At 44.4% G+C, this 27,578-nt stretch overlaps 1 protein-coding gene and 1 long non-coding RNA gene across 15 annotated transcripts in view; both read right to left on the bottom strand.

The window, feature by feature from the left end:
* LOC134158938 (uncharacterized) overlaps window positions 1–12,270 on the bottom strand; it is a 29,516-nt gene extending 17,246 nt beyond the window's left edge. Inside the window, exon 1 of the long non-coding RNA XR_009962961.1 lies at window positions 12,233–12,270. This is a non-coding gene — a long non-coding RNA (uncharacterized LOC134158938). The remainder of the gene's footprint in view (window positions 1–12,232) is intronic.
* Window positions 12,271–13,988: 1,718 nt separating this feature from the next.
* BRSK2 (BR serine/threonine kinase 2) overlaps window positions 13,989–27,578 on the bottom strand; it is a 331,220-nt gene continuing 317,630 nt past the window's right edge. For 5 of the 14 annotated variants that reach the window (XM_062609359.1, XM_062609362.1, XM_062609360.1 and 2 more), the window contains 2 exons: window positions 17,245–17,309; window positions 13,989–16,596 (listed from right to left, as the gene is read on the bottom strand). In XM_062609359.1, coding sequence (XP_062465343.1) covers window positions 16,261–16,596; window positions 17,245–17,309 — 401 coding nt within the window. In that variant the 3' untranslated portion in view covers window positions 13,989–16,260. Of the gene's footprint in view, window positions 16,597–17,043; window positions 17,310–27,578 lie in introns of those variants that run through there. The other 9 variants (XM_062609358.1, XM_062609367.1, XM_062609369.1 and 6 more) reach the window with 4 other exon arrangements.

The following is a 27,578-nucleotide window of genomic DNA, read 5'->3' as shown; positions in this document are numbered from 1 at the left end:
CAGTCTCCTCTTCTCTAAACTATAGAGACGCAGCTCTCTCAGTCTTTCCTCATAAGGGAGATGCTCCACTCCCTTAATCATCTTAGTTACCCTGTGCTGGACTCTCTCCAGCAGGTCCCTGTCCTTCTTGAACTGAGGGGCCCAGAACTGGACACAATATTCCAGATGGGGTCTCACCAGGGCAGAGTAGAGGGGAAGGAGGACCTCTCTCGACCTACTAAACACCCCCTTTCTAATACACCCCAGGATGACATTGGCCTTCTTGGCCACAAGGGCACAGTGTTGGCTCATGGTCACCCTGTCATCCACCAGGACCCCCAGGTCCCTCTCCCCTAACAGGTCATTCCCCAACCTATACTGGAACCTGGGGTTGTTCCTGCCCAGATGCAGGACTCTACACTTGCCCTTGTTTTATTTCATCAAGTTATTCCCTGCCCAACTCTCCAGCCTGTCCAGGTCTCGCTGGATGGCAGCACAGCCTTCTGCGGTGTCAGTCACTCCTCCCAGCTTAGTGTCATCAGCAAACTTGCTGATAGTACACTCAATTCCCTCATCTAAATCGTTGATGAATATATTAAATAATACTGGTCCCAGTACTGACCCTTGAGGCACTCCACTAGTTACAAGCCTCCAACTAGACTCCGCCCCATAGACTACAACTCTGGCTTCTCTCCTTCAGCCAGTTCACAGTCCACCTCACTACCTGATCATCCAGACCACACTTCCTCAATTTAGCTGTGAGGATGCTGTGGGAAACTGTGTCAAATGCTTTGCTGAAGTCAAGGTAGACCACATCCACCGCTCTGCCATCATCCATCCACCGTGGTATTTCCTCATAAAAGGCTAAGAGATTGGTCAAGCATGATTTCCCCTTGGTGAAGCCATGTTGACTGCCCCTCATAACCCTCTTATCCTTGATATGCCTTAAGATGGCACCAAGGATAAGGTGTTCCATCACTTTCCCAGGGATGGAGGTGAGGCTGACCGGTCTATAGTTACCCAGGTCCTCCTTCTTGCCCTTTTTGAAGACTGGAGTGACATTTGCTTTCCTCCAGTCCTCAGGCACCTCTCCTGTTTCCCAAGACTTGGTAAAGATGATGGAGAGTGGTCTAGCAATGACTTCCACCAGTTCCCTCAGCACCTGCAGGTGCATCCCATCTGGACCCATGGATTTATGGATGTCCAGATTGCTCAACTGGTCTCTAACCCATTCCTCATCGACTAAGGCAAACCGCTCCGTTGACCTGACTTCATCTAAGGTCTCAGGGGTACAGGGCTCTTCAGGACTGCCTGCAGCAGAGTAGACAGAGACAAAGAAGGCATTCAGTAACTCTGCCATCTCTGTATCTTCTGTCACCAGGGCACCCATCCCGTCCATCAGTGGGCCTACATTGCCTCTGGTGTTAGTTTTATCTGCCATGTATTTGAAAAAGCTCTTTTTTGCTGTCCTTGACCCTTCTCACCAGGTTTAATTCTAAGGAGGCCTTAGTCATCCTAGCTGCCTTCCTACATCCTCTAGCAGCAGCCTTCTATTCCTCCCAAGTGGCCAGCCCCTCCTTCCATGACCTGTAAACTCTCCTCTTCCACTTAAGCATACCCAGCAATTCCCTATTTAGCCACGCAGGTCTCCTGGCCCTCTTCCTTGACTTCCTACGTGTCAGGATGCTCTGATCTTGAGCTCGGAAAAAGCAATCCTTAAATGCCAACCATCTCGGGCCCCTTTACATTCAAACAGCCTTGCCCATGGGATTTCCCCTAGCAGTTGCTTGAAAAGGCCAAAGTTTGCCCTGCTGAAGTCCAGGGTTGCAATTCAACTTGCTATTCTTGCAGGGTTGCCCTGCTAAGCAAAACACACACTAAGCAGGGCATTCCTTCAGTGGATCCAGAGGAGGGCCGCAAAGATGATCAGATTGCAGAAGCACCTCTCCTATGGAGACAGGCTGAGAGACTTGGGCTTCTTCAGCATGGAGAAGATAAGGCTCTGGGGACACCTTAGAGCAGCTTCTAGTGCTTAAAGTGGCTGACAAATCTGGAGAGGGGCTTTTAACAAGGGCATGTAGTGACAGGATAAGGCAGGGAATGGCTTTAAACTGAAAGAAGGTAGATTTAGATTAGACATTAGGAAGGAATTCTTTGCTTCAAGGGTGGTGAGGTACTGGAACAAGTTGCCCAGAGAAGCTGCGGCTGCCCCATCCCTGGCAGTGTTCAAAGCCAGGTTGGACAGGGCTTTGAACAACCTGGTCTAGTAGAAGATATGCCCACTTGTGGCTAGGGGGTTGAAACTAAATGAACTTTAAGGTCCCTTCCAACCCAAACCATTATATGATTCTATGATAACCAGAATTGGAGAACTTGGCTTCCCAAAGGGGTCAGTATCAGCACACTGCTCATCAGCACAGCAAGCCTGCCCCACATGTGCTCCCATGCAGCTCTGCTCTGGCAGCCCAGTATTGGGATCGCACCCCTCCCAGTGCAGAGGATGGGAAAGGATCTTCCACTTCACAGGTAAAAAACACAGAAGCAGAAAAGAAAAAAATGCACAGGGAAGGTAGTGGAGCAGCAAGCAGATTCTGTTTTGGCCAGGTCTTACCACCATTGCACTGTGGCTGAGGCAATACTTCAGTCTCAAACTGAGCACTGACTCCTCCACCATTGCCTCTGAACACAGTCACTTGCAGTACCAAGCCCTAGCAAGCTACACTAAACCTAAATATAAAAACAAGGAAATAGCAGCATGGACCTTTACCTCCTCCTTTGAATGCAATTCTTAATTCAGCCAATGCCAGATGTGGCTGCTGGAGCCATCTCATGGCTGTGTTACACCTGAGAGTAGGGCTGATAGCACCAGTAAAACCACCAGCTCTGATGTCAGGCAGATTGCAGAGTCTATTTTACAGCAATTTACCATTTCCCCCCCCCACACTCCTGCCACTTACCAGGTTATACATTCAACAGAAGGCAAGGGGCAGAGAAGGAAAGAGAGTTATGCTCCCTCTCTCTCAGATACCTGCTCTTGTAACCTCAGCAGAACAAGAGGCATCCTTCTTTACTGCTCTTATCCAGCACAATTAAGATTTGTCATCCCCTCTGTAAAGTGCTGACAAAGCCATCATCACTGTGCTATCCAAGTATCTGGCAAATAAACACCTTCACAATGAATGGTTAAGGTTAATTGTTGTTTGAATCTAGACCTGGATTCCCTATGGAGGAATAAACTTCAGAAATTTAAGACCAGGATACTACCAAGCCATAACATGTGCAACAGATCCCTGTGCTGGGTCCAGGTCTCCTCTCCACAGGGTCAGTCCAGATACATTTCTGAGCCATGCTGGTGCAAGCAAAAGAATGTGCCCAACTCTCACATGGGGATGTGATATACCCACTCAATACCATTCTCTTTGGCCCAAGTGTCTATAAGGTTATTCCGGAAATGAGTCCCATTGTCTGACTCAATTATCTCTGGGGTGCCGTGTCGCCACAAAATCTGTTTCTCAAGGCCCAGGATAGTGTTCCGGGCAGTGGCATGGGGCACAGCGTATGTTTCCAGCCATCCGGTGGCTGCCTCCACCATGGTAAGCACATGGCGCTTGCCTGGGTGGGTTGTCGGCAGTGTGATATAGTCAATGTGCCAGGCCTCCCCATATTTATACTTCAACCATCGTCCTCCACACCAAAGAGGCTTTAACCATTTGGCTTGTTTAATGGGAGCACATGTGTCACACTCATGAATAACCTGGGCAATAGCGTCCATTGTTAAGTCCACCCCTCAATCACGGGCCCATCTGCATGTTGCATCTCTGCCCTGATGGCCTGAAGTGTCATGGGCCCACCAGGCCAAAAATAATTCACCCTTATGTTGCCAATCCAAGTCCATCTGAGCCACTTCAATCTTAGCAGTTTATCCACTTGTTGGTTGTTCTGGTGTTCCTCAGTGCTCTGACTCTGGGGCCACTCTTGATCTACATGGTGTACCTTCACCACCAGGTTCTGCACCCTGGCAGCGATATCTTTCCACAGTGCAGCAGCCCAGATGGGTTTACCTCTGCGTTGCCAGTTGCTCTGCTTCCATTGCTGCAACCACCCCCACAGGGCATTTGCCACCATCCATGAGTCAGTATAGAGATAAAGTACTGGCCACTTTTCTCATTCAGCAATGTCCAGGGCCAGTTGGATGGCTTTCACCTCGGCAAACTGACGCGATTCATCCTCTCCTTCAGCAGTTTCTGCAACCTGTCATCGAGGACTCCATACAGCTGCCTTCCATCTCTGAGGCTTTCCCACAATACAGCAAGACCCATCAGTAAACAAGGCATACTGCTTTTCACTTTCTGACAGTTTATTATATGGTGGGGCCTCTTCAGCACGCATCACCTCCTCCTCTGGTGACATTCCGAAATCTTTGCCCTCTGGCCAGTCCATGATGACTTCTAGAATGCCTGGACGACTGAGATTTCCTATTCGAGTTCGTTGTGTAATTGGTGCAGCCCATTTACTCCATGTAGCGTCAGTTGCATGATGTGTAGAGGAGACCCTGCCTTTGAACATCCAGCCCAGCACGGGCAACCAGGGTGCCAGGAGGAGCTGTGCTTCAGTGTCAATCATTTCCGAAGCAGCTCGAACCCCTTCATAGGCTGCCAGTATCTCTTTCTCAGTTGGGGTATAGCTGGCCTCAGATCCTTTGTATCCCCAACTCCAAAAGCCGAGGGGTCGACCTGGAGTCTCCCCTGGAGCTTTCTGCCAGAGGCTCCAGGTAGGACCATTCTTTCCGGCTGCGCTGTATAGTACATTTTTTTACATCTGGCCCAGTTTGAACTGGTCTAAGGGCCACTGCATGAACTATCTCTCGTTTAATTTGCTCAAAGGCTTCTTCTTGCTCAGGGCCCCATTTAAAATCATTCTTCTTCCAGGTCACATAATAGAGAGGACTTATAATCGAACTGTAATTTGGGATGTGCATTCTCCAGAACCCCACTGCACCCAAGAAAGCTTGTGTTTCTTATTAGTTGGTGGAGACATTGCTGTTACCTTGTTGATCACATCTGTGGGGATCCAGCAACATCCATCTTGCCATTTTATTCCCCAAAACTGAATCTCCTGTGCAGGTCCCTTGACCTTACTCCGTTTTATGGCAAAACCGGCTTTCAGCAGGATTTGGATTATTTTCCTCCCTTTCTCAAAGACTTCTTCCGCTGTATCGCCCCACACAATAATGTCATCAATGTATTGCAGGTGTTCTGGAGCTTGCCCCTGTTCCAGTGCAGTCTGGATCAGTCCATGGCAAATGGTAGGGCTGTGTTTCCACCCCTGGGGCAGTCGGTTCCAAGTGAACTGGACACCCCTCCAAGTAAAAGCAAACTGTGGCCTGCACTCTGCTGCCAAAGGAATTGAGAAAAATGCATTGGCAATATCAATCGTGGCATACCACTTGGCTGCCTTTGACTCCAGTTCATACTGAAGTTCTAGCATGTCCTGTATGGCAGCACTCAAGGGTGGTGTGACTTCATTCAGGCCACGACAGTCTACTGTTAATCTCCACTCTCCATTAGACTTTCGCACTGGCCATATGGGGCTACTAAAGGGTGAGCAGGTCCTACTGACCGCTCCTTGGCTCTCCAGTCTATGGATCAGCTGATGGATGGGAATCAGGGAGTCTCGGTGCGATATTGCTGCCAGTGCACTGTTGTGGTCGCAATTGGCACTTGTTGTTCTTCGACCTTCAGCAATCCCACAAAGGAAGGGTACTCTGAGAGACCAGGCAAGGTGGACAGCTGCTCAATTTCCTCTGTCTCCAAATCAGCAATACCAAAAGCCCATCGGTAGCATTTTGGGTCTTTGACGTACCCCCTCCTGAGGTAATCTATGCTAAGGATGCATGGAGCCTCTAGATCAGTCACAATGGGGTGCTTTTGCCACTTCCTCCCAGTCAGGCTGATTTCAGCCTCCAGCACAGTCAACTCTTGGGATCCTCCTGTCCAGAAATAGAAATGGGTTCCACCCCTTGACAGCTTGATGACATCAGGGTACACTGTGCACCGGTATCTACTAGAGCCTTATACTTCTGTGGGACTGATGTGCCAGGCCATCTGATCCACACAGTCCAGTAAATCCGATTGTCCTCTGCCTCCGCCGGGCTGGAGGCAGGGCCCCTCTAATAGTAATCACATTGGTCACTTACATCTTGTTGACAGGGATTAGTCTTTATCACAGGAGCTGAAGTAAAATCAGCTCTTCTACTCCATCTGGGAACCTGCTCACCAGAGACTGAAGCCACAGCTTTCATGGGATGATCATCCTTGACCTTTGTTCTCCTCTTTAATTCACTCACATCATCCTTGACCTTTGTTCTCCTCTTTAATTCACTCACCCGTTCCCCCAGAGCTGAGCTAGGTTTGGTGGGGGAGCTGGTAAGGGGATGTCTCCTTCACAGGTTGACCACCCAAGGAGGGGGAAAAAAGATGTGTAATTGCTATACGCTTTTACTATATACCTCCCAAAGTATAGAGGTGGTGACCACACTGGGAACGCAAGCCAGATCAGTTTCATGATCAATGAGTCTATTGTATTACAAGTCATTACCACAAAGTACAATGAAACAAGAACCTTAGCCAAAGGCCCCCAGCCTATAAACACTAAGACAGCAAATACCGGCTGTAAGTAAGGTATGACATGCTGCAACTCCGAGATCAAGAACAACAACTTTGAGAGCCATTAAATCAGCATTGTGATGAGTGACTATTAATCCAAACCAATCAATGCTTATCACAAATATGATTAGACACACTCCAGTCAGATCTGTTGTTATCTCATAGAATCATAGTTAGGATTGGAAAGGACCGTAAGATCATGATTATTGATACTTGATTAAAAGCTCCAATCTGCTATTTCCTTTTTGCAATCAGGTGTTTCCAATAGAATCATAGAATTGTTAGGGTTGGAAAGGACCTTAAGATCATCTAGTTCCAACCCCCCTGCCATGGGCAGGGGCACATCACACTAAACCTTCTCACCCAAGGCTTCATCCAATGGGGGCCTTGAACACTGCCAGGGATGGAGCATTCACAGCCTCCCTGGGCAACACATTCCAGTGCCTCACCACCCTAACAGGAAAGATTTTCTTTCTTATATCCAATCTAAACTTCCCCTGTTTAAGTTTTAACCCATTACCCCTTGTCCTGTCACTACAGTCCCTAATGAAGAGTCCCTCCCCAGCATCCCTATAGGCCTCCTTCAGATACTGGATGGCTGCTATGAGGTCTCCACGCAGCCTTCTCCAGGCTGAACAGCCCCAACTTTCTCAGCCTATCTTCATATGGGAGGCGCTCCGGTCCCCTGATCATCCTTGTGGCCCTCCTCTGGACTTGTTCATATATAAATCCAAGGATTTCCCCTTAGTGAAGCCATGCTGGCTGTCACCAAGCACCTTGCTGTTTTTCATATGCCTTAGTATGCCTTCCAGGAGAATCTGCTCCAAGATTTTGCCAGGCACAGAGGTGAGACTGACTGGTCTGTAATTCCTTGGGTCATCCATTTTCCCCTTCTTGAAAATGGGGGTTATATTTCCCTTTTTCCAGTCACCAGGAACTTCACCTGACTGCCATGATCTTTTAAATATGGTGGCCAGTGGCTTAGCAACTTCACTCGCCAGCTCCTTCAGGACCTGCAGATGGATTTCATCAGGTCCCATGGACTTGTGTATGTTCAGGTTTTTAAGATGGTCTCGAACCAGATCCTCTCCTACAGTGGGCCCAAGGTCTTCATTCTCACAGTCCCTGCGTCTACCTTCCAAGACTTGTGTCTACCTTCCGAGACTAAAGTTCTTAACCTTTAATCTCAACCCTTTGGGCCCCACGTTGGGCACCAAAAAGAACTGTCATGGTATAAGCCCAGCTGTGCATCAGAACCACACAGTCTCTGTCTCACTCCTTCCCTGCCTTCCCCTGCTCCCTGATGGGGAGGAGAATCGAAAGAATGTAACTCCCACGGGTTGAGATAAGAACAGTCCAGTAACTAAGGTATAACACAAACCACTGCTGCTACCACCAATAAGGGAAATAACAAGGGAAGAGAATACAACTGCTCACCAGTCACCGACCGACACCCAGCCCGACCCAAGCAGTGATCTAACTCTTCCAGGTAACTGCCCCGAGTTTATATACTGGGCATGACGTGCTGTGTTATGGAATACCTCTTTGGTTAGTTTGGGTCAGGTGTCCTGTCTTTGCTTCCTCCCAGCTTCCCCTCCTCCCTGGCAGAGCATGAGACTTAGATAGTCCTTGGTCAGACAAAACATTACTGAGCAGCTACTAAAACCACTGGTGCTATCAGCGCTGTTCCCAGGCGGGAAGTCAAAAACACAGCACTGCACCAGCTACTGCGAAGGAGAAAAATGACTGCTACTGCCGAACCCAGGACACTGCTCAATGCCCAGGTCCTGCTCCTCAACTGCAGTACAACAGGAATAGTGTAACAAAACTACTTACTTCTCATACCACACTCCTAACAGTGATCCTCAAAGCTCTTCACAAAGCAAGTCCTGCTACCTTCCTTGGCTTCTTTATCTCTGTGATGGTAAGAAAGGGGGGTTGCCCACTGCCACACAGCAGGCAAAAACCAAATTCAGGGCACCTTGTAGTCCCAGCCTAACCATCTTTCCATCATCCTGTGTGGAAGCACTGCTGTGGAACATACCACAGCCCATCAAAACACTGGCCTTAAGCTCAGGAGCAGGGACCGAATTCTGGGACCAGACTTTTTATTAAGCTTCTCTGTGAACACATGCTCTACCTAGTCTATGCCCATTTCTGCTCTCATTGTGCAACTCGGAGCTAAAGCTGAAGGCTCTTGGGCAAAGAGAAACAACTTCCTACACTGCATTTATGCACAAGAGTATATAGATTAGAAACCCTATATGAATTTGAGCTCATGAGCATTCCTATAAAGTGATGTGAAGTCCCAGTCAGGATTCCATCACAGTTCTAAAAATAGCTTTTCACATATCCTCAAAGCATCGCTAGTGTATGTAGCTTCAATACGTTCCCACATGCATTCTTGTACCTAATTGCTAACAGCATGATTCAATAAACTATCAGAATCATGGAAGGAACTTGCTTCAGACAGGAAAGAAATCGCTATTCCATTATTCAGTTATAAAAATAACAAGACTTGACCAAATCAGTTGTCACAAACAGCATAATATTGGAATCTAATTCCAGGTAACTTCAGCATGCACACACTGCTGTTGAGTCAGGAGTGCCTTGTTTCATCTTCGTTTCATCCACCTGAAACCTGATTTTACTTCAAGAACAGGATGTCCTGCAAAGGAACTATCCAGAACAGACACTGTAATTTAAAGCCACTGTCTCAATCTGAATACTTTTCAAGAGTACATGGGATTTCATGGTAAACACAGCTGCTTTTTCTGACAGTTCTAGCTAGAAATGCTTCCTATACCAAGGATTACTACTTCACTAGACCAGCCTGTTTTCCTTTTATTCTGCACAGCATGGAGAGAATGTGCTACACTACTAGGGCTGGACCAGAACTACCTGCTAGTCTCAGGTACAAAAGATAATGCTCAGCAGAAGCATAAAAGTCTCAACAAAGAGCAGGTCAGTGTGAAGCTGAGAAATAAATTTCTCTCCCTAGCAGCTTAGGAATGGACTATCCAGAGAGGTTGTGTAGTGTCCACCCCAGAGACACTGAGAACCTAACTGGACAGAGTAGTGAGCAGCCTGTTTTGAGCAGGTCTCTAGAGGTCTGTTCCAACCTCAACCGCTGGTGTGGTTCTGTGATACACCTGCAGACCCCTCTGCCCAGGCAGAGGTCCCTGACTACATCAGAAACATTTGCCCTGAAACACTCACTACAGAAACACTTGCCCTGACTGCAAGCAGACTCTTCTGCTAATAATATTGATGAAAGCTTGTGTCTTCCCTGACCTTGAAGCTGTGTTATCTGCTTTGGCTGCGAGAAGGCGATAATAGCTCCTGACAATGGCAAAAGTCAGCTCTGAGCCAGTGGAACAGGAAATCCCATTTCTCAAGCCCTTCAAAGCCTGCCAGCCTGCCTGGCAGAGTTTCTCACAGCAGCACTCAGTGAGATTAACAGCACTAAAAATAACCCCACAATAAATTGTGAATTTAGAAGAAGAAAGGACTTGCCCTCAATGTGGGCTTCCCTTCCACTTGTGGCCTCAAGTATCCCCAGACAGTTGAACTGCTAGGGTTTTGTTCTCCAAATTAAACAGCAGCTGCAGCTGTTGAAGTGGTTTTAAATAAAATAAGAAGATTAAAGGGTACAACAAAGAGCTAAGATACTTTCCAGTCTTTAAACAAGTGCCTCACTCCCTTCCCTGTTGCCTTCTATAATAAGAAACTCAGAGCTGAATCTGCTCCTTACCGAATCATTCTGTCCTTGTATCACCAGCTCACATACAATCGTGAACTGAAGCAAAAATAGGAGGACCAGTCCTGAAGACTTCCAGTATTTAAGTATTTAAGAAAATGCCCAAGCCTGTTTGGTCTGCACTGTCAAATCAGCAGAAAAAAAAAAAAAAAAAAAACAACAACAAACTTGTAGAAGTAGGCACCAGAATTAGCACTACCTTGAGGCTTTCCACAAGTTTTGCTGTCTTTGCCTGTGCCTAGAGTGAGCCATTATAGCTCAGCCATTTGTGTCAGCCCACTTTCATTAAAGACAACCTGACTACTGAGGAAATTTTCATGTGCTGCTTGCAAGGCTTAGACAATATGCATTAGTGCTTTCTAAAACAACTGACTTCTTTCTCAGCCCCCTAAAACACTGCACACTGACATCTGGCAATGAGAATTACCTTCATTACTATGGGCTCAGCTGCTTGTTTGATGCATATACACAATTTATTGCTTATATAGCACATGTCAGGTACTGGCTCAATTAATAACAGTTCACCTTGAGCACAAATACATTTTTCATGTATGCATGCATCTAAACAAAGCTAATATCCACATGTGCACAAACAGAAAATGCCAAGTAAAATCTTCAATTTACACTCAGAAGGTCACATACTGTGCTGTTTTAACCAGAATCAATGAACCTTAGATTCATTGTAGTGTTTCATTGTTTTAAGTATTGAGTCCAAGGGGCTTGGCTCTCCAAGAGAACCACAGCAAATGGAGGACAGATGTGATAGCATCTGAGCAGCCATCACCTGGTAGGGGGTGTAGATGAGGATAACAGCCACCACCTGACAGCAGAGATAATCCAGCTACCTCAACCACAGAGGCATACCAAAATCCTCTGTTGCAGACACTACCTACCTTTGGATTTAAGGTATGAAACACAGTGTTTTGCAGAGAACAGTTCAAACATAAACTCAATTCACTCAGAAGTCTCTCCTATGCACTACAGATGATATAGTATCATCATATAGCTAGAGACTGTGTTGTAACATGGCCAAAAGGCAGAATAAGTGTGGTAGGTGCTAAGCATGGGGTCCTTCACTTTGCAAACTCATTGTTTTCTTCTCATAGCTTTTAGAGACCATAATTAGGAAATACAGAGGATCCCAATTGGGAATGTAAAAAGATATTGGGATATAAAAAGATATACTGGGATATAAAAAGATCATACAAGGTTATAAACGTTTCTGAAAACATAGGGAGAAACAGCTATAGAAGCAGCATACACCTACTGCCACACTGCTGTTACATCTCACTCCCCTGTATTACACTCCAGAGCATATTTTGTGTTAATAAAATGCATGACACAGAAGCGATTGCACTCCTGTCCCTCTTTGCCCCTCCAGCATGCACAGGGGATACCATCTGCATGCAAACCTTCACACCCCACCACTGCAGCAGGTCCTAACATGAACAACCCCGGAGACACAGCCCACCGGAACCACAACCTCTGCCATAGCTGCAAGTCTGGCAACCTGCTGAGACCTTACTGCAGCAGGGATGTCTTCGTGAGGCACCTCCTCCGTCACCTCTGCCTGGAAAGCTTCAGGGATCCGTCAACATCTGCATGACTCCAGCAGAGAGCTCCAGAGACTGAAGCAGTCATCTGTGGAAGTGTCACTGAGGAGGCGGTAGGGTGGCAACTATCTCTCTTGCCTGCGGGAGACTTCACAGGCCGCCCTCGCCTCCTGGTAGCTCCCCCGGGGCCGGGGCAGCACCATGGAATCTTTCAGACGGCGCCCCATTGAGACGCCCGCACGCTTGCCCGGGGACAGCCGTAGCACGGGCCCTACCTACTCCGATGTGCCGCGCTCTCTCCAGCGGGCCGCGCTGGGCCGGGCCAGTGCCTAGGAGCTGCTGGCTGCCTTCGCCACCAGCCAGCCACTAACGGCACCAGCATGCGGCGGGGCGGCCTCCTTCCCTTCACGGGTCCCGCCTCTCGCTGCCCCCGCGGGTCGGGGCTGAGGGGGCGCTGTGGTGAAGTGGGGGGTGTGTGTGGCACCGAGCTGCCGCAGGGAGGGCGCTGCGTGCTTGGGTCGGAAAAGACCTTTACGATCATCAAGTCCAGCTGTTCCCCAGCACTGCCAAGGCCACCACTAACTCATGTCACTGAGGGCCTCATTACACGGTTTTTGAGCACTTCCAGGGACGGTGATTCCACCACTGCCCTGGGCAGCCTGTGCCAATGCCTGAGCACCCTCTCAGGGAAGAAATTTTTCCTAATATCCAATCTAAACCTCCCCTGGCACAACTTGAGGATGTTACTTCTTATCCTAGGGCTTGTAACTTGGGAGAAGAGACTGACCCCCACCTCAGTGCAACCTCCTTTCAGGTAGTTAGAGAGAGCAGTAAGGTCCTCCCTGAGCCTTCTCTTCTCCAGACTAAACACCCCCAGTTCCCTCAGCTGCCCCTCATAAGATTTATTCTCCAGACCCTTCACCAGCTTTGTTGCCCTTTTCTGGACCCGCTCCAGCACCTCAATGTCTCCCTTGCAGTGAAGGGCCCAGAACTGAACACAGGATTTGAGGTGTGGCCTCACCAGTGCTGAGTACAGGGGGATGATCGCTGTCCTGGCCCTGCTGGCTATGCCATTTCTGATACAGGCCAGGATGCTGTTGTCCTTCTCGGCTGCCTGGGCACAACCTGGCTCATGTTCAGCGGCCGTCAGTCAGCACCCCCAGGTCCTTTTCCGCCAAGCAGCTTTCCAGACACTCTTCCCCAAGCCTGTAGCATTGCATGGGGTTGTTGTGGCCCAAATGCAGGACCTGGCACTTTGCCTCGTTGAACCTCATATCATTGGCAAAGGCCCATTGATTCAGCCTGTCCAGATCCATCTGCAGAGCCTTTCTATCCTTGCTATGGGCTTGGGCCTGCCATATTCACCCCAGCTGAGCAGGGAAGCACCCCACAGGTCTGTGTTACTTTTCGGCATGCACCTCTGAGTCCAAGAGGTGAACCACCAGGTTGCTGTGGTAGAAGGAGTTACGAAACCAGCATAAAGGTAAAGACCAAAAAGCTGAGAGGTGTGTGACAAGACAGCAGCCACACGCATCAACAGCAAGAAAACCCCAAACACAATACAAGCCAGCAACATACCTGATAAGCTTTTTCAAATGCATGTGACTGACAGCGTTGCAGGCAGGGAGGGTGGAAAAATCCTTCCTATGCTAAATCTGGAAGCAACGTGAGAGGCTCAGGTTAAGAGACAAGAATGATCACAAGCAGCAAGTTTTCAGTACAGATCAGATCTAGGGGGTGTGTGTTTGCTCTGTAACTTGGATTAATCTTTTTCAACACATCATTGCTGTAAAAGCCCAGGCCTAGACGGTTGAGCTGTCACGCTTTTTTGCCCACACGTGGCGCTTCTGTGTTGTGAAGGTGGAGCGCGTGCTGCGGGATGATGTTAATGCCACCGCTGGGAGGATGTTGGCTTACATGCTGGCCGTCTTCAGCTCTTCTGATATAGAAAGCTGTGATACAGTACTTACTGGATCTGGCACTGGTGAGAAGTTTGTTTTCATGGACATAAACAGGACACTCAACAGCTAATATCTTTACTGAATGAATTTATTGGTTTTTGAACTAAAGTTGCTCACAGTTATTTAACAAGGGATACATCAGATTTTTCTGTCCATTTTAAACCATTAAATAATGTCAGTTTGTGTCTGTATATGTGTGTGTGCGCGCGTGTGTCTTTAAAGTACAAAATAGGAAGGATAACAAGAGGTATTGCTTTCATTTATTCTTATATCTTGTGTAAGTAATCCCCTTCCTGCTTGTACCACATGGGTTTTGCTGATATAGGTATTTTTAAATTATTATTTTGTATTGAAATCCCAGCCTTTTGTAGAGGTACAATGTAACAGAAGCATCAAAATCTATACACAAGGGAAGAGAAAAGAGGGAAAAGAAGGATGGGGGTGATGGGAGGGGAGCTCGGAGGAGAAGTAGAGAGAGGGCGGAGGCAGGAAAGACAACAAAAGCAAAAGAGACTAATTTACAGCAATGTCATGCAATTAAAACTGCCCCCCTCTCCTGCACCCTTGCCTCCCCCCCTCCCCAGCCATCACCCCCAGGTGTCTGACATGCACACAGCAATACGAGAGAGAAAAGTTTTAAGAATAGGGAAAATAAATAAATAAATAAACCAATAAAATAAAATAAATCCCTCCCATTTGGGGGAATGGGGAAACGGGGCAGAAGTCAAAGGTCTTTGCCCCAGTTGTGTCTTTAAAAATTCTTTTTAATCTTCAAACCTATGTACAAGTAAAACTGGTCCAAGAAGGGGAAAAATGATTAAAAAAAAACAACGACAACAACAACAAAAAAAGAACTCATCCAACAGTATCAGTAAAAAAAAAAAAAAAATAACCTTGCGATACAACATACACCCATAGGAACCCAACGAGCAGCAATCGAAGGTCATAAAAGAGCTGAACACTAATGCTAAGCCTACATTCTTAAAATCTCAGTCAAGAAGTACTTTTCATTGTGTTTTGTCTTCCACGCGTAAAACCACGTTGGTTTTGTTTGTTTAACCTTTGAACTTGGGCCAGAATAAGTTACACTTGGTCACATCATAACTCTTGAGGAGGAGGAAAAAAGGCAACAATTCTTCTTTCTCAAAGTCACAAGATAACACTTACGGGGTTTCTGTGTCTTTTTTCTACCTCCTCCCCAAAATAAATAAGAATCAGTGTTTCACTTACACGGTTATTAAACAGAAGATATATCTCACAGCTTATTTTTTAAATATATATATGTATATATAAATAACCAAAACCTAAGAACTGAAACACACACACAAAAAAAAAGTCCCCATCCACCCAACCCCACCCTCCTCCCCTTCAAAAAGAAAAAAAACAAAAATACCAACAAACCAAACCAAAAGTAAAACCAAACCCAAACAAAACTTTATAAAAATATCTTGCAGTAATTTTTAAAGTTTACAGTAGCTTTGTGATTAAGTCTCCCATTGCCCTGACTCCACCTTGTCTTGCTCTGATGAACTAAGTGCCAGTGATGTGCACACACACACACACAGAGGAAATAAAACCCAAGAGAAGTCTCTTTTCTTCTTCCTCTTCATCTTCTTTTTTCTTTTTCCTTTTTTTCTTATTTTTTTTTAAGAAAAAATCACCCAAGCCAACAAATGAAACTGGTAACTTAAAGAAATAATAATACTGATATCAATGCAGCACTAGCAACACAACAATTGCCTCTAAATGCAGGGTGTGGTGGAGGATCCAGCTGGTTGAAGAAGGTCCCAGCGCGGTGGCACAGTGGCAGGGAGTTGACAGTGGGGAGGAAGGTGTTGAAGGAGGAGCAGCAGTAGCAGCAGTGGCAACTGTGCCTGGTGGCAGGAGAGACAGTCCTTGGCAGAGTCTTGTCCCTCTTCTTTGCTACCAGAAGTTGCCTTTTCCCTAAGTTTTAATGTTTTGTTTGTATGTGTTTATTCATCAAACCCCTCTCCCTCCTAAGTTTACTCCTTTCCCCTTCCAGCAGGTCAAAAAGCAAAACAATATAGTATAAAAAAAACAATCATTTTGTACATATATATATATGTATGTATATTTATGTATAAATATACACACATATATACATGTATATATAAAAAAAAGGGGCAAAAGAAAAGGAAAAGGTGGCAGGGAGAAAAAGAAGGTTAAGAAAATCCTGTGATGAAGCTCCCCAATACTGTCTTGGTTCAACGCTTATTTCTGAGTTGCTCCTGGCTGGTTTCTGATGAGAACGCGCTCTGGATTCATGAAACGTGCTCCCACTACAACCATCTCCTTCCTCACACCCTCTCTCTGGGCTGTGTTCAGCTGCACAGACAGAAGTTGCCAAGGGAAAAGGTTTCACTCCCAACAATTTGCAACCCCTTTTCAGCCCAGACTCTGCAATCCCATAACTGAGCGGATCTCTCTTGTGGAGCACCAAAAAAGAAAAAAGGGGGGGGGGGGGAACAGGCGTGCACTGGGGAGGTGTTTGGGGAGAAGTGGGGGAGAAACCCACTTCCTGAAGGGAGAGGGGAGGCTGGGAACCTCAAACAGGACTGGTCCTTGGACAGTCTACATCGGTTGCCTTCCGTCAACAAGTGTCCGCAGAGCACAGAAGGTGAAGCCGTGGCTGACATGTTAACTTTTCGGGATAATTCCTGGTAGCAGAGCGGAAACAAGTGGTGTCGTCAGAAACACAGAGAGAGCATGAACAGAACAAGAAACAAAACAAAAGAAAACAAAAGAAAAAAAAAATAATAAAAAACCCAAAAAATCAGGAAGGAGAAAAAAAGCAAAACATTCAAAAAAAGGGAGGAAAAAAACCCAATTGAAAAACCACAACCCAAGATCTGGTGAACTGGGTTTGTCAACTGTGCTACCTTTTCTTTTCTTTTCTTTCTTTTCATTCTTTCATTCGTTTGTTTTTGTGTTTGTTTCTGAGATATATATTATATATCATATATAAATATATATGTATATATATACAGTCATTCCTTCATACAAAATTTGTCTATAGACAGTTTTGTACTGTTGTGGCAAGGTATATACATCCTTCTAGTTTAGAGGCTAGCTTGCTAAGGAATATTCTTTCATTCTTTCTTGCTTTTTGTTTTTTTTCTAAGTTATTTAATTTTTTATGTGTTTATTTAAGGTTGGTCTTGTAGGCCGACTGATGAGACCATCTTTGCCTTGTCTTTGCCAGCAGGGTACTTATTGTCTCCTCTAGACCCATAGTCATTAGAACCGGAATCGCTCCGCTTGCTGTTTGCGCTATGCTTGGTTGGCGTGCCGGGGGGATGGCTCACCTGCCCGTTCTTCTCGTCTGAAAAAAGTTGTTTAATTACGTCAAAGAAGTTACTCAATGGGCTGCCTGGGTACACAAAACAGAGGAGACAAAAAAAGAAAGAAAGGAAGGAAGAAAGAAAGGAAAAAAAAAAAACAAACAAGAGGGAAAGAGAGAAAAAGAGGAGAGAAAGAGAGAGAACAAACAAACAAATGAACAATGGGGTTTTTAACGAGAAGAACATGATGAGGAGATCCAGAGCCACGTGCGTGGGGGTGTGTGGGGTATGAAGACAATGAGCAGGAAGAGGAAGAGTGTTTAGGATGGGACACCTACAGAAATAAAGAGGCTGGGAGCATAAAGCACCTAGGGGGAAGGTCCTGGTTTTCTCCTGAGTGGGGGAGCACTGCTGTCTCACCTAGCAGAAGGACACAGCACCATGTGGCTGAAATAGTTCAATCTATTACTTTGAGTCACTTGGCCACTCCACACTGAAATGTCAATGAATGTAATGCTGGATATAGGCAAATCCCATCTTAACTGCTGCTGTTACAAACACGGGGCATTTGATGTGGTCACCAACCGATGCTTTGCTCTGCAGACTTGCTAAGTTCTCTGGATACACCAGATACTAGGCTTTCTTTGCTTACACATCATTTCTTTCTGAGCATCTCCTTGCTCACCTTTCATCACTGAAGCTTAAAGCACCTGGGTGTTCCAAGCATTTGAAAAATGAGGTAGAGCTTACATGAGTATTGCCATCTGCCTGCGTGGTTTGTGGCTCATGCTTACAAGCTTCTAAGTACTTTCAAGATCCTTCTTACAACTGGTACCTGGAAATGAAGATGCTGAATGCGCTGTGGAAACAGGCTGTTACACATCTATTTCTGGGACCTACCATGGTCAAGAACTACTTCTTCATTGTCCTGAATTCATGTTCTCTCTACAATACAGTCTCCATACTAGTAAAGTCAGGAGCCAGAGAGGAGTGTAGGGTTGCATGCAAGTAGAACAGGTATCTCATATGGCCAGCCACTGGAGTAGGATACAGGTTATGAACATGGGCTGAGCACCGTCCACATGAATACAATCTTTTATGCCATTTGGGCCTCCAGGCAGCAGGGTTGTATCCTGTTAGTGCAGTTCTGTGTCAGAGAATATGTGGAGGGTCATACCTGAGGAAATGCTCTGGGGTGATACAGAGGGAAAGGGAGCAGCTGCTACCAGAGAGGTAGTATTTTGCATGCATTTCTTTTTATTTTCTTGGATTGGAGAATTAATCCTGATCAGCCATAAGAGGAGTCACACTAAATTCTCTGAGCATGGATATTGAAGGTGTTTTTTATCTAACATACACCGTGGGGGTTATACATGCTCATGACCATTAAAACCCCATGATGCTTTTCTCATTATTGGGACTGTTGGCTCCATTGTTCTAACAAATGTAAATCATCTAAGTCCCACCTAAGCAGTTTCATTCTCAAGTTCCCAGAAGTAACTGCCTTCCAATGTGGCGGTATGCTGTGAAGAGTGGAGCCTTTCATCCCTGAGAACATTCAGTTGGGAGCAAAGGGGTTTCTTCATAGCAGATACTCTATTTATCCACAGTTGGTGAACACTGGTGGCTTGGTAATATATTTCCCTTCACTTTCATTACAAACATAACTGGTTACTACATCAGGCAAGTTGCAACTTGTTTTGTTACTTGGCACAGTAACTTGTCTGAAGAGTTTATTGAGTGCTTTCTTACTCTGTAATGGAAAATGCTATGGACATCAACTGCTCTTATACAAAGAAAGAGGAAATACATAGTATTTGTGCCCTGCAAAATTGAATTTTTTACTCTTTTATGCCTGCCCTGTACTAGCCAGGTAGTTGCCACTTTCTTCTGAATGTTAATGGGCAGTGAGAAAAATCAAATGGCTGGCACATACAGTGATGGATCTCAATCTTATTAATTGAATTATTTCCTTGTCTTTCTCTACTTGCCACTTTCTGGTTAACTTACTGCTGGTCCTGGTTTGGTCCTTGCATTCAGTTATACCAATGCCACAAGCAAATAGTTGTTACTTTCTGGAAGGGCATCATTCACCTAAATATCTGAAGCCTTAGAGATGGGCCCAAACAATCAACCAGGCAAAGCACATATCTCAATCTCTGGCTAAGAAGGGGAGGGCTATCAAACTCTCAGTTGTTTTCAGGGTCAGATCTTCATAAGCTCTACCTGCTTCCTTCCACATGTGTGCAAATGCTTTGAACGGGGGATATCTGTTCCATATCTATGACTTCTATTTCAGAGATTTCCCTAAGTCTCCCTAAAACTGTTCTAGGTTTGTGGGTACATGTTCTGCTCAGACTCATTTCTATCTGCTCTAATTCTCTTAGGTGGATATTCTTTTTCAATGAAAAGGAAGAAAAAAAAGAAAGCAAACACTCACTCTTGAATGCAGGAATGTGGGCAGATCAGGTTCTTAAGTGGCTTTGGACCCCTCATCTTCATAAGCAAATGGAGTCAGCAGACAGAATGAAAAAGAGCACTAAAAAAAATGCTGGAGAGGGAAAGACTGCTAGATTGGGAGAAAAGGGAAGGGGAGTATCGCTAGTTATTCAGCTGAGCAGTTTATTCAACAAGCTTAGAGGGAAAGAAGAGGGGAGACTAAGCAGGGCTCTGCAAGAATTGGGGAACTTTTTGTTTTCATGTAGACAGGAACAGTAAACAAAAGTACAACTTGCAAGAACTAAGCAATAAAATATTTAAAAAATATATATCTTGTATTTGCTGAGTCTTGGTACAGGATTTTTAATCATCCTATTAAAATATGCAGCCCCTGTTTCATCCACCCTTTCTCCTCCCCATGCTCTACCAGCTTTCAAGTGCCTGGAGATTTACTGCAGCAAAAGTATTTAACAGTCTACTTTTCTTTGCCCGTACCACTACTGGATTCCTTACAATCAGCATTTTCAGTTAAAATTTTAATATGAGGTAAAAAATCCTTAGGGATGTTTAAAGAGAGCTCCTGAAAAATAAAATAGGCCATTTCACTAACCCTTTCCTTCCTTTGCGTTTTTTAGTATCTGGACTTCTAATTAAATACTAGCTAATCTCTCCTATCCTGCAGTCAAGAAAGAACTGATCATACACCAAGCAATATAGACAGTCATTGCATTGATGTTGTGTACATGATGGCTTCTTAGTCCATTCTTGGGCTGGTCTAGATACTAGTCTTTGGATGGACAAGAGTTCTTACGTTTTTGTCTGGAGATATGTAAACATGGGTCAGCTATGCTGGAAGCATGAAAATGGTGTGTGGTGTTGCTCTTCTTGCTTCTTATTTTCTTCTGGACTTACACATCCAGTAAAACAAGACTTGAAAATGCAGGGATGATAGATTAGAATAGCTTTTTCATCAATCTTGCACTCCTAGCATTCAGTGTGTCATAAGCTCTTACACCTCTAAGTCCATCTGGGCCCTCAAAAAGGCTGCCTCTCTTATTTCAAAAAGTGAGAAGACGTCACATTCCCTCTGGACAAGGATGAAGGCTTGGTTCACTGATTCTTCAAAACTTCCCTGGTGTTTCATGCATCTGTAACTAAGATTTTCTTTCCCATTGAGAGTAGATATTCATCAACACAGAGCAAAGAAGGCATGAAGGGTAACAAGGGTGAGAAACCATGGGAAGGATCAGAGGCAGGAGAGAAGGTTCAAAGCATAAGGTTTACATCTATTAGGAGGAGATGGGTATGTGCATTTTGGAGTTAGACCAAGGAGCTGTATGCTGCAAAATGGGGAACAGGAATGGGTTTGAAAGCAAGCGCTGAAGCCTATGAAAGGGTCATGGCTTAAAAGGGGTGCTAGAGCACTATCATGGCCAAATATCATGAAAGAAGTAAAAACTGTGAATGCATTTGAACAGAATGAAGAAACAGGGCTGGAGACAAGATACAAAAAATGTGAAAGGAAGCTGGGCATGTGGCCTGTACCAAACTTCACAGTCCTCATTATTTTATCACCTATTCTTTGGAAGTCTGTCTGACATTGACTAGCCCCAGTGGTGTCACAGGTTTGAGAACAAAGTACAAGTGGAGAACCCAGGTAGGAGAGGAAAGAGAAAATCAGGTGATTCATTCACTCCAGGCACCAGAATTAACACCAGGAAAGGATGCACCTTGCAAAGCCCCTGACCTGACCTTGCAAAGACCCTCAGAGTCCTCCATGGAAAACAACAGGAGGTGGTGAACAAGCAGCTTCAGGACAGGCCTGAAGGTTTCAGTCCCTGATTAGAGCCTGCTGTTTTGTAACATTTTAAGACAGTCAGGTAAGGACTTGGTCCTCTTTTCATTGCAGCAAATGGCAACGTTCCCATGGACTTAAGGGAAACCCTGAAGCACTTCTCCTGTGAAACCATCTCTTTCAAGTCTATGTATTTTTAATGCACTAATCCTTGTGGTGCTAAACACAAAGTTGCACAAAACTAATACAGCACCTGTGGATCCCAATCTATGGGATTATTCTCTGCCTTTCCTTTCTATATAGCCTGAGAAATTTTGGGTTTCTGCATGTTTAGCTTAGGCTTTGGGAGAAAGTGAATGGGAAAAAATGGTGTCACTGGAAACCAAGACACCCTTTATCAACCTGACTTCTCATATTCCCTTCCTTGTTGCTTCCACATCCTTTCTGTCTGTTTTCTGCCTGCTTCTACTACTGAGGTTTTCTTCCTATATTCATTCCTTTCTCTTTAACCCTTGTCTTTTTCATCCCTAGCCTGCTATGTATTTTGATAGTCATGTAACAAAAATCCAACTCCTTTCACATAAAGCATTGAAGCATTCTCTTGATGGGTGATAATCCATTCCCTTTCAAATCCATTTTGCTACTCCGTCAGAGTTCTAGCCCTCTTTGTTAAGTCTAGTCATTTTTTGCCCATTTGCTTGGTTTCTATTGGCAGAATCCCTTCTGTCTTCAAAGTCGGAAGACTTAAAATACAGAACCCATTTGAAGAGTATATGCAGTGAAAGGGATGACAGAAAGATAGAAGTGTCCTATCCTCTTTGTTTAGTCGTAATACTACATAGGGGTCTTCTCCAGACTAAAGAGCCCATAGCCTAGGCATTGTACAAATCCAAATCAGACAGATGCCTTGAGAAGCTTACTGACTACTGAAGAAGGCTACAGAAAGAATTTTTTGCTCCTTCAGTGGTTGGATGTATGAGGCTTCCCTCTAGACTGGAGAAAGGTGACAGGAAGACCATTGCAATGTCTTGCTGGGGGCCATAAAACAAAACTTCCTTCTAGTCTATGAACATATCCTGCACCACTTGAAGTGAGGTGAAGAAACAGCAGAAATCCCAAGACAGGTACTTGTCTAAAATACAGGAAGTCAGGGAAGCATTTCAAGAGACATGGATGTGGCTTTTACTGGATTTATAAATTATCACAACAAATGGACTAGAACAAGTTTTCCCATTTATTCCTCTCCCTCTCCTCCTCCAAGTTAGTTACCTAGTAGGACAGCTGTTTTGATTCCATTTCAGTTTAGGAGTAGAAAATGGAGACAGACAGTCCACAGAACAACTCCAGTTTCTTAGCAGGACACCTGAATTGCAACTGGGAAAGGTGACTTCCAAAGGTAACAGTAGAGATTATTTTCCAGAGTCCTTAGACTCTTCAAGTAAAAATACCGACTGAAAGAAAGAACTTGAGGAGACAGACTGGTGGTAGGAACTACCCAGATTATAACACATTGTTAACACAAGTGCTACCAGCAGAAAGTGGGAACTTTCAGTCGCTACACACCTGGGCAGATCTGAATGACCATTCTGACATTCAAATGCTCCGTAACCTATCCTGGTTCTTACTCCCTAAAACATTCCAACTCCTCTGCAGGAGGGTGGCCCAACATTTGTGACTTGACAGATGCACCCAGATGGCCATTTTGCCTCTATCTTTGCACATTTCCTCTCTCCTCTCATACACACACAGAGAAGCTGAGATCCAGTTCAGCCTCTCCTGCCACAAACAATATAACTGAGACAAGTAGCTCTTGGGTAATCAGAGAAGGTGAACATAGGCAGCAAAGACCTGAATAGATGAGGCATATTTCCTTGCTGCTACTTTCTGCAGAGCTAAGGTGTAAGAAATTAATCAGAAAACAAATGTGTCTGTTACTCATGAATAGCTCTGGCCAATCCAGCACCACCACATAATATTCAAAAGAGAAGACATGATGACAGAGAGGAGGGAATCATACATTCGTTTGGACAGCTGGTGGCACTGAAAGAGCAGGCAAGGATAGTGGTGGGATGAATAGATGCCAGATTCTGTTCTGGATTCATGCTGTTCTATCAAACTGGCTGGTAAAGGACTCAGCCCAAGCACCCTTTCTATTTGCCTGTCCTTTTACAAGGATCTGCCTGCACAAGTGTATGCTGAGAGGAGAAGCTGCTGACCCACTCTCATAAAGCCACAGCAAATGATAGTATTGCCACTACCCATTCTCTTAGAGACCTCTACTGCTTCATTCAATTTTTTTGTCTATACAAATGTCAGAAATGTATTGGCACTTAATAATATGATTTTGTCCTTTCCTGACAGATGGATATTTACATACGATCTTATGGGTTTCAAGTTCTGTGACCAGTTCTTAATGAGAGAAACAACCTGTGTATGCTAGAGAAATGTTGCCTCCCCATTTCCTCTGAATCAATCCCTTCAAAATGTGATTTAATCTTCCGGCGAGGCCATCTCAAATTTAAGCTTAGTGCAGCAAGCAAATATTCACATAAAGTATCCTATGCACTGCCTGCCATAAATAAAGTAGTGTGATTCTAATTAAGAGAGAGATGCCCGTGTTTTCTGTGTTAGGTATTATTACAGAGAAAGAAGAAAAGATCTTGTATTGGACAGTAAAAATCTAGCCATAGCTGTCAAAAGAGGATCTGACATGTACCAAATAGTTCAATACATCTGGATTCTTCTTTAGTGCCAAGTTGCTATTTTTGTTGTTACCTTCTTCTACAGTGCATGAGTCACAAACTGGAAAAGAAATGTCACCCCAACACAACACCTGAATGAAGACATATGACTACAGTGTGGGGGGAGTGAACCCTCCACTGGGACAGCAAAGGATACTAGTAGAATGGATAGCTGGGAAACCTGGATTGAACTCTTTGGAAAATCATATTTATCTTACTTATCATGATCCACCCATTAGGACTGAATATGTCATCTTTTGTGTGGGTCTTCTTCCTTTTGTCTCTCGCAATTTAGACAGAAGAATCAGCCATGCTCTGACAGACCAGTAGCCAGCACGTTTTTCAGAAACTCTATTAAAAAAAAGTATTATTCTGACTACGTCACAGTGTAACAGTGGTGAGAAGAACCTTTCAGCTGGGAGGGCAGCACAGATTATTTTCTCCAGGTTTCAGCATCTGTGTTACTGCCATCAGTTCTGATTTTATGAATGCAAACCACCAACCTCTTCTTCCATCAAATAACTACTTTGTGAGAGCAGGACTACTCTAATTAATGCCAATATGGATCAGGATCACTTCCAAAACACCAAATCCAGGTCTGCTACTAGTAACACCAAGTCTCTAAAGCTACATGAAGAAAATTGGAACCCAAATGTGATGTAACAGTTTTTAAACTACAAACTATCGCTTTATTTCTCAAGCACCTTGGGATACAACTGACATGGGCTTGCATCTGTATGAATCAAACTATGATTGAAAGGAGCTATGAAGAGAAGCCTTTAGTGCAGTACAATTGCTCTGTGTGCACAAAAGGTGATTGGCCATGGGGACAAGGTCAGATGGCTCTGAACAGGAAGCTATGTCAACTCCCAAATACTGGAAGCAAGAGATTTAAGTGAGATACATTGGAAAGATATGAAAGGCCAGTTTTCATCTTTTCATATTTGCTGTGCTTCTCCTTTGATCAGATCATTTTGGCTCTAGCCACTGGTACATACAAGGATCTGTAAATTTCGTTTTTCAGCTCTGGTGCCAGGAATCAAGGTTTTGAGTTGTAAGCTGCAACACAGCATACTTAAGAATAAACACAAGGTCTTCTGGCCAGCTTGTTGCCGCAGGGTTATAGTCTAAGACTTTGCAGGAACATGTGTTTGTTCAGTGCCTAATATGATAGCATGATTTGACTGGAGCTGCATCAGTTATGTGTATATATATATACATACATATATATATATAGTTCCTCTTATCATCATGCAGTTCCCTGAAGTGCCACTGATACAACTGAGTGTCAGGAGGAATGGAAAACAAGAAGCAAAGATTGCCTTACTTGGAAATAAAATTCAGGCCCAGAGAGGTACAGTGTGGTGACTGGAAAATTTACAGGCTCCCTGTATTTTCTCAGGAGGTAAATTAAGAATAAGGCAGGCTTTTCAGTCCTTTCTGCCAGCAGCCAGCATCTTGGCAAAACGTACCTGCTATGGACTCCAAAAAACTGGGAATGGCTGAGAAGGGGAGCTATCAGAGGCTATACACCAGCTTTACTACTGAGTCAATCACCCAGAGAGACTCACAGATCACTATTTGAAGGACTTGAAGTCATTAAAATTTGTAAAGACAGACTCACCTGAATAAAGATTACTGAAATGCCACTGTGGGTTTGTGTGGCTCCAGAAGAGCTCCAGATCTAATGGCTCCATATCTAATGTGCAATCTACAATTATACTTTCTAATTCCTAACTTTGTGCTAGAAGCTGGAGGGCTTTCCAGTCTGTGTATTATCTTGATTTTCTGTTTTGTTTTTTTTTTTTAATGTAAGGGCTCTGCAGAACCTATTAGAATCTCATTGTCAATTATATAACCTATACAGTGAGATAGACATAAATACCAGATTAGACAGTAGTAAACACTTCTCTCCATCCTGCCTCAAAAGAAACAGAATCCAGCTTGCTCTTTTATAGCTGTATTGCCTTTATAAGGCTTAACTGCAGTACATAAAAAGGTAAAGCTTATTTATCACTAAACTGATTTGGTTCTGAATATGCACAAAGAATAGATCTGCTAAGTCAGAAGGTATCACTCCTGAAGGCAATTTTCAGGTTACAGCTGCACTTTAAATGTAAAGGTTTTAATTTTTACAAGGTAAGTTTAATCTTATGAACAGATATTAAAGACTTGATCGAAATCAGTTTAGTCTTTCTGACAACAGAAATGTCCCCTGCCCTGCTGAAATTGTCGGAAAGATAAAATCAAATACTCCACACCAACATGTATTTCAGCTTTAGTATGAACCAAATTATTTTTTTTCTGTTGTGAAATAATAACAGTTGGCAATTTTCTAGTGTGCACAGGTAGGGTTTATAGAGCTGTTATGTTATTTGGATATTGGCAGCTCCTATGTCATACCTCTGCTGTTCAACATTAACTTTTTTTTCAGTGCCAGTGGCTATATGCAAAGTACTTCTCAGATTGATAACCACTGCTAGCAGAAGAAGAGATAACATTTAAAGGACTAAATAAATTTGCCTCGCTGTTAATTACAATACTCAATGGTTTATAGTGGGTGAAAAGATATTCCTTATTCCCACCAGGGCTTTCACATGGCTGAGCCAGGTGTAAGGCATCTGATTAGCTCTTCCTGCTCCAGTGTTAACTCTTCTAAAAAAAGGCCCCCTGAGATCAAAACCCCACATAGTATAGTTTTTCTTACACTGTTTGTTATTACTACATGAACAATGTGTTAACTTCACTGAGGGTGCCCTGTTCTCAAAGTCATAGAAGACAGTTTGCCAATAATAGGCTAAATGCATCGTTCCTTTTCAATCCCCTCTCTAAACTGTGGGTGAGCTATCCTGCACATGAAATAGCTTTTCACTCCTGTAGGAGGGCGGAATTCAGCATGGTGCAGTCACCACTGCTCATGTTGTATGTGAGTACATGAACAAGAATGTGTTTTAAAGAAAGCAGCTCCATTAAACCCCATACATATACATATGTGTATATATATGTGTTCTGTCTGTGGTGTAGCTGTCACAAAATAGTCTTCCTGCTGGCCTTCAACTTGTTCTCTATGTCCCTTGTTGGATTGATGCTGACACTGTGACAGCTGGAGGGCCTGCCTGAACTGGGAGTGAGCAAGAACGCTCTCAATCTAGAGGACACAGAGTACTGGCTGGTTATCTGTGTGGCTTAATTAACTTCCAAGCAATCAGAAGAATCAGCATTTCAGTATTTTCGTATGATGTGAATGCCAGATCCAGGCAAGAAACAAAGTCTTGAGGGAGAAGAAGGATTTGCTGTCTGATGCCTTCAGGAAAAAGCTGGAGGTCTGCCTACAACTTAAATGAGTCTTCATGAGGAGATCTGAAATGGTATAACTCAGAAAA

This window comes from Pezoporus occidentalis, unplaced genomic scaffold (genome assembly GCF_034315485.1).
Source record: "Pezoporus occidentalis ecotype Australia unplaced genomic scaffold, CSIRO_AGI_Poc_V1 ctg137, whole genome shotgun sequence".
NCBI lineage: Eukaryota > Metazoa > Chordata > Aves > Psittaciformes > Psittacidae > Pezoporus > Pezoporus occidentalis.
Note: the sequence above shows the minus strand (reverse complement) of the source record. Positions and strands in the feature narration are given on the sequence as shown.